At 56.5% G+C, this 7,006-nt stretch overlaps 1 protein-coding gene across 1 annotated transcript; it reads right to left on the reverse strand.

Moving 5' to 3' along the window:
* Positions 1–685: 685 nt before the first annotated feature.
* HLX (H2.0 like homeobox) lies at positions 686–6,363 on the reverse strand. The gene is made up of 4 exons (XM_019741158.2): positions 5,298–6,363; positions 4,314–4,493; positions 3,388–3,572; positions 686–1,528 (listed from the first exon to the last, which is right to left on the reverse strand). Exons 1-4 carry the CDS (start codon positions 5,872–5,874, stop codon positions 1,025–1,027), a joined length of 1,446 nt encoding a protein of 481 aa, XP_019596717.2. The 5' UTR covers positions 5,875–6,363; the 3' UTR covers positions 686–1,024.
* Between the last annotated feature and the right edge of the window lie 643 nt (positions 6,364–7,006).

Here is a 7,006-nt window from a genome sequence, read left to right on the forward strand (position 1 = left end):
TCAGCCAGGAGATCCGGGTTCTAGATGGGGCTCGGCCTTGGTGTGACCTTGACCAGAAGGTCACCTCCCTGCTGTGCAATTGTTTTGGCATCTTTCTCTCCGTCTCAGGCCCGACCTTCCAGCCCTAACCACTGTGGTCTGCCTGTCCTTTCCTCCAGGACACCACAGACCATACTCAAGCAAGGGACCCGTTGCACTGGAAGTGCCTCAGGGCTCCAGGCCCAGCACCGAGTGGCCACCTTGTGAGTCCAGGCTGTAGCATGACTGACCCTGACTGGCACCACCATCTTCTCCACCCCAGCTCTGCATCCTCTGCCTCCTCGAAAGCCAGCACACACTCATCGCAAACTCTTCGCCTACTGACTCCCAGTGGGGCAGCCATCTGCCCAGTGGGCCCAACAGATTCTGTGGCCAGCTCAGCTCTCGGGCCACACTCAGGGTCACTGAGTGCCCATTCAGTGGTGGTTGGCTTGGGCTATGGGTGACATCTAAGAACTGGTAGAACTGCTAAGCCCCCAAAACTGATGTCTGCTGCAAGGTGGTCCTGAGGTTGTAGCACATCCCCCAAAAGCTCTAGTCCCCACCTCCAGCCGCTGTGACCTGCAGCGCCCCAGAGCTAAGGTCCAGGACGGAGACCAGAGAGCTTACCGGCCGAATCTCCCCAGCCAGCCAAGCGGCCTTTACAAACCGTAGTAAACATTTTATTTACAAGTTTGTGGCATCCTTTGTGCAGCATGTCTTTGCGACCCCTACAGCAGGGAGGAGCTGTTGTGTCACCCACGTCACCGTGTGAGCTGCTTGTATCCAGGGAACTGTTGGGCGGGGCACTGAGACTGTCCTGGGCTCTGTGCAGTGTGGATTGCACCAGGCGGCCAGCGAGATGCAAAGGTGGGGAAGGAGTCTCCACTGCTGCGTCCAGGGCCCTGTCCAGGCCTCCACCATAAAATAGGCACAAGATCCAGCCACACTGGAAGGCTGGGGGTCGGCATGCAGGGCCCCGAGTCCCCTCTGCCCTTGGTGCAGTCTATAGGCCTCCGAGCGGTGGTTGGGAGGGCTCAGGGCTTTTAGGAGCACTGCTGACGGTGGGCTGGGGCGCAGAGAGCAACTCTGGGGCACCACCGCTTCCACTGCCAAGGCTGCTGGCGCTCCCCGCACTGGCGCTGCTGCTACTGAGGCTGCTGAAGCTGAAACTGCCGCCACCGCCACTGCCGCCACCACTCCCACCACTGCTGGCAGGGAGGAGCGTGCTAGCGGCCGAGGCCTTGATGACCGTGGTTTGGTGCAGAGACCTCTCGGCCCCCTCAGTCCGCTCTGTGTCGCTGGGGGCCATGTCCAGAGATTCGGAGTCGCTGCTGTCGCTCTCCGCCTCGCCCTCGGAGCGGCTGAGGCTCCGATCCTCCTGCTCTCCGTCCGCAGCTGGGGCTCCGCCTGCTGGTTTCTCACCCGCCTTCTGGTCTTTGTCCTTCTGGGCCTGGGCCTCTTTGGAATGACGCCACTTCATCCGTCGGTTCTGGAACCACACCTTTACCTGCGCCGCCCCCGCCGCACGGGGAAACAAGAAAGGACACCGAGATGAGACAAAGGCTCGCTCCAATCCGACCGCCGTGCACCTGGGAGTCACTCCGAAAGGCGGGAAAGCACTGCTAACCGTCCCCAGTGCCTCTACCTCACGGGCCTGTGCGAGAAGCAGGGCCGAAAGGCTGCCCAGAGAAACAATGCGATGGATCGATGGATCGCCAGGGATCCTCACCTACGATCCCACGTGGCATGTTTCTCAAAACGTGCTCCTCCAGACCTCGAGCCTGAGTGCTTGTTGGAAAAGCAGATTCTTGCACCCCGCCTGCAAACTACGGAGGATCTCTACTCTAAATTGATGCTTCTTCCTTTATCCCACTTGAGTCTGGACGCTCCAGAGAATCGGACTAAAATTATGGAACCGTGGCCCAGAAAAATGGCACACAATTTCAAGGGTTTGGTGAATCAGTGTGAAGAATTCCTGCTAAATTGGCCCCTCCTCTACTACCACTATCCAAGGCAGGTCTCTACAAAAGCAATTGTTTTTAAGGAGGAACCTTGGGAGGCACACAGGGGAAAGGGGGTTCAAAGAGTTAATCGCAGTGGGATGGGGGCACCACTGGGCCTTCAGAAGAAGAGCATTTCCTTGGCATGTGTGTACTCAGAAGCTGATAAGGACCCAGCCCCTGCCCAGGATAAGCTAATCCTGCTGTGGGCTCAGAAAACGCTGGAATTAAACCTGTGCAAAGTGGAGGAGGGGTAGGGATGGGGAGGAGAATCTATATAAATATATATGATCCCCTGGGGGACCCAATGCGTTCACACAAGTTCCAGCTTCCCTTTTAAAAATAACATCCACAGCTGGTGGAAAACGGCTGGGCTCTTCCACTGTGTGTGCTGGGGAGGGGAGTTGTGTAATGGAGGACGGAAAGACAGAGACAGAAGGGGGGCACCTAAGAGAGCTATGAAACAGTGCCTGCCTTTGGCTTCTGCCCTGCTCAGAGCACCCCAAGGAGCAAAGGCCATGGCGGTGGTGTGTGGCAGAACCGGACTCTTCCAGTTTCAAACTCAAAAAGCAAAAAAAAAAAAAGCCCAGCTCTTGAATTTGAGAAGAGAAAAAAATATTGAATTCAGACACAATAGATTTGCTATTTTCTTGAAAAATATTCAAGTATGCAGAACCCAGAACTTGTTGAAATGCTCTTAAGCAGTCTAAGAAAATCTTTTTTTCTTTCTCTCTCTCTCTCCCTCACTCTCCCCACCAGAGATTTTTCTTCAGAGTTTATGCCGTTAGAAAAGAGGGCTGTGGCCGCTCCAAGCGGACTCCTTGCCCTACTGGGGCTAAGTAATTCCGTTTGAAATGATGTTTTCACTTCCTCACAACTGGGGATTTCACAATCCAGCAACAGCAGAAGGAGGAGGAGGGAGGGAGGATGAGAGAGAGAGAGAGAGAGAGAGAGAGAGAGAGAGAGAGAGAGAGAGAGAAACAACAACAATCTCTTGACTTTGGATTTTTATCTCTTCCGAAATAAACTGCCTCCTACAGCGAACTGCACTAGAGTCGAGTACATAATTATTATCTCCTGCGGCCTATTTGCTATCTCGGGGATTCTTTCTGCCTGTTGGCCAAAATAAACAGGCAGTGCTTGTTGACACATATCTTTGGGGATGGGCTATGTCTTCCGTCCGTCTCCTCCACCCTCCTCCTCTCTCCTGCCTCAAGTTACTGAAGTCCACAAAGTTTCCTGAAATTCAAGACCTTGTGTTTCCACCACAAAAGGAGAGTGGGTCGGGGTGGAGGGGACCTTGGGGCTGGGATGCAGGGGGCTGCGCGCCACGGGAGACTGTCCGTTTAAGCGGGAGCTGGCTTACCTGTGCATCGGTGAGGCCCAGCATTGCAGCCAGCTGCTTTCGGTCCGGCTTGGTCACATACTTCTGAATCTCAAACCTTTTTTCCAGGCCTTTCCTCTGCAGGTTGGAGAAGACCGCCCGTGACCATGAGCGCTTTCTTTTGTACGTCTGTGGCATGGTGTCCTTCGTGAGCACAGCATAGGGACCTGCCCGGCGGGACCGGAGTAAGAGAGAGACACGAGGGCTGAGCTAGTGCCCAGTCCGCGGCCTGCGGACCTAGGGCTCATCGTGCTGCCTACAACTGGTTTGGGTTAACGGTCGGCCCTACCCGCGTTCAGAAAGCCCTCCTCCAAGGGGAATTTCACAGCTTTTAAGAAGACAATCGGAAGGCCTAAAGCGAGCATACAGTGCGTGGAGAAGCTCAGCGGTTGGTCTGTTAATTCCAAAGGAAAAAAAACGTAAACCTAATGCTTCGTCAAAAGGCAGGAAGAGTAAGCAAAAATGTCCCTTGGGGCCTGAAGGATCTACAGGTGACAGCCTCCTCGATTCTCGTGTGTGTGTGTGTGTGTGTGTGTGTGTACTCGTACGTGCCCACGCGCGCAGATGCAACCTCATGGGGCAAAAGGGTTTGAGGTCATTTCAAAATGTGCGTACAGTGATAAGCAACACCTCTTGCTGCTTCATTTTCAAACCACCCTCTCCTGCGAAGAGACTAGAGAAAGCCCTCCACGCCGTCCCACCCGCCCACGCACACACTTTCTTTGCTCCCCAGGCCCCCCACCCCTTTCCTCCCGGATCTGGCCAAAGAGTGAGCCAGCTCACAGAGAAATTTTTCGGTTTCTCTCTCCCGACTCGGTGGCCTCCCGCACCAACACCGGGATTGTTACACCGCGGTCGCCACGTGAGGCATTTTGAGTTTTCAGTTGGCGGACCTGCCCGTTCTGTACCTGGAAACGTGTCTTGAAACTGATGCTGAACTGAATTTCTCGGGTTGGAGCTCAAGGGATTGAGGATGGCAGAAGCCTCGTTAATGGGATCTAGGGACGCGAAGAACTGGCCGGCCGAGGGCTGCAGACCCGGGACATGCAGCCCCGCAGGACGCCCGCCGGTTAGCAGGGACGTGAGATCTGGGGACCAGAGAAAAAAAGAGATGGTTACACCTTGAGCAGACCCACGCTCTGTCCAGGTACTGGTTCCTCCCCTGCCCGTCGCCCTCGATTTGGTTTTCCTGAAGCGAAGTCTAGCGAGACCCGCGTCTCCACCCGGAAACCCCTCTCTCCAGACTGCGGCCACGGGGTGACACACAAAATGTTCCGTGTGTGTCCCGTATGTCCACGTCTATGCTGTTACAGCAAGGAAAGACTTTACAGAAAACGGCCCAAACAAAGTCACTTTCAGGTGCCTTCCAAGAATCCACAAACGTAAACCCTCCGCCCGAAGCAGCCCCTACTCTGCGCTCTCCTCTGGGGAGTTCAGAGTCGAGTCTGTTTCGCCACATTCCTTCGGTGTAATTTCACTAGAAATCAGATAAATGGCAGGGAAAGTGTTCCCCAAAAGGGCTTTCCCTGTCAGATCATATAGTTTTCTCTCTAGATACGTGATTAAAGGCAGGCAGGCGATAGACATTTTAGCAAATATTTACACCAACCATTTTTGTGAATATTGATTCTGTGACGTGGTTTTAAAGCATTCCTGGAGGGATTTATTTATTTATCTATCTGTCTATCTATTTATTTATTTATTTTTACACAGAGCAGGTGAGTTTTAAACCTAGTGTTTCATAGTCTTCTCACAATTCATTTTCTTCTGCCTTCTCTTGCCAATTTGTCCTTAATTGTAAAAACACTCAAAGACACCCCAAGCTGGCCCAGGGACCGAGAGTGCAGTCGGGGCCATGGTTAGCGGCCTGCAGTGTCTCGCCCAAGACTTACCTCTCAGCGTGTTGCCTTCCTTGACTTTTGGGTCAAATTCTGCAGACAAAATGCGATCAATTCCAAATTTGAGGTCCTTGCTGGAAGGGGCCGGGGCCGAGCCGCTGTGATGGGGGTTCGGGACCACCCGCGCCCCGGAGGCCGGGGGCTGCAAGGCGCCGGCCCGGGGTGTAGGCGGAGGCTGTTGCTGCTGTTCTTGTTGCTGCGGGTGATGGTGGTGGTAGACGGCGGAGAGCGGAGACAGCCGCTGCGGGAAGCCAGCCGGGACTTCGGAGGGCGCCACCACAGGGGTGGGTCGAAGCGGGGACCTGGCAGCTGCTTGAAAAGAGGCGTGCGGGTGAGCCGAGCCCAAGTGCGCGGTGAGGGCGGCGGCCGAGGCCCCCGCCAGGCCCTCCGGGGCCGCCCCGGGTTCTCCCACGCCGGCGTGCAGAATGTCTGCGATGCAGAAGGAGGGTTTCTTGACCGCAGCGGGATCCAGAGGGAAGGAGCAGCCTCCCGGGCCGGCCGACGAGCAGTAAGCAGCCGACCAGAGGCTGAAGTTGGAGGCGTAGAAGGGAGCCAGCCCGGCGGCGAACATCCTGGCGGGGTGCGCCCAGCGACCGCCGAGGCCTGGCCGGATAGAGTGGATGGGTGGGTGGGTGCGCCGGGAGGGGCGCGCGGAGTGCAGGAGGAGGCGGCCGCCCAGCCGGGGACGATCTGCTTTCGTTTCTCTGTCCGCACTGAAGAGAGACCGGGGAGCCCTAGCGCCACCGAGGGAGGAGGCGAGGCCCGGATCCCGGCCGGTCTCAGTCGTCCCAGGCCTCACTATAAAGGCGGCGCGGGACCCGCGCTCCCCGCGGGCTGCAGGCGAGCGAGGGGCGCTGAAGCGACGAGGCGGGCGGGGGCCGTGGCTCCGCACACTCCAGGGAAGCCTGGGAAACAGGGGCCGGGCACCGAAAGAAAAACCCAAACAGCTAAGCCCTAAGAGCTAAATTTAAAACAACAACAATAATAATCCGTTAGTTTAAAAAAAAAAAAAAGTAATAAGAGGGAAAAAAAACTCCTCTCTAAAAACTCCCAAAGTTTTGGCAGGAGCTTTCGAGTCAGACTCTGGGTAGGACCTCGATCTGAGTGCTCATTGGCCATCCTTGTGACCAATGGGAGCCGGCAGTGGAGGGAATTGGGGAAAGGGGGGCGTGACCCGCACCCTCGGCCCCGCCCCGCTTCCTCGTGTTGACGGGGCCGCTTGAGCCCAGCAGGGTCCTGTGCGTTCTTCACCGCCGTTTGGGGGCCCGGACGGCGGCTCAAGAGAATGCCGACCCTCCAGTAACTTCTGCAGCGCAGAACCGGGACCGGACGTGGAGAGCCTGTCACAGCGCTCCTGGAGCGTTCGCCTGGGGGATACTGATGCTCGGGCAAAGTTATCGCGGGTGCAAAGCCCGACCCCCGGAGCGCGCTGGTGGCCCTCTAGTTTCCCTACTGTGCACTTCAGTTGGGCCCAATTTTTCTTCAGATCGGGCCTTTATCCCGAGAGTCAGTATCCTCCGCACGCTCCATCTTTCGCGGGCCCGCGCCCTCGGCTGCCCGGCCCCAGCCCTCGCCCAGGAATGCTGGGGCCCTGCGTCTCCGCCCAAGTTAGCACCGCGTCCGCCTCGCTGCCTCCGAGATCCTCGGGGAAGAGAGGAGGGGCGGCCACAAATTAGCTTTATTCCGAGTTGTCGCACAGTGAC

The sequence above is a fragment of the Rhinolophus sinicus genome, linkage group LG12 (genome assembly GCF_036562045.2).
Source record: "Rhinolophus sinicus isolate RSC01 linkage group LG12, ASM3656204v1, whole genome shotgun sequence".
Taxonomy (NCBI): Eukaryota; Metazoa; Chordata; class Mammalia; order Chiroptera; family Rhinolophidae; genus Rhinolophus; species Rhinolophus sinicus.

What these genes read in the sequence shown, in the direction of transcription:
- HLX (XM_019741158.2), bottom strand. Translation starts at nt 5,874, where the DNA reads ATGTTCGCCGCCGGGCTGGCTCCCTTCTACGCCTCCAACTTCAGCCTC. An exon ending in GTTTCAAGACACGTTTCCAG is followed by an intron (nt 3,573 to 4,313) that starts GTACAGAACGGG and finishes CCCGCCGGGCAG; the next exon opens with GTCCCTATGCTGTGCTCACG. An exon ending in TGGGCCTCACCGATGCACAG is followed by an intron (nt 1,529 to 3,387) that starts GTAAGCCAGCTC and finishes GGGGCGGCGCAG; the next exon opens with GTAAAGGTGTGGTTCCAGAA.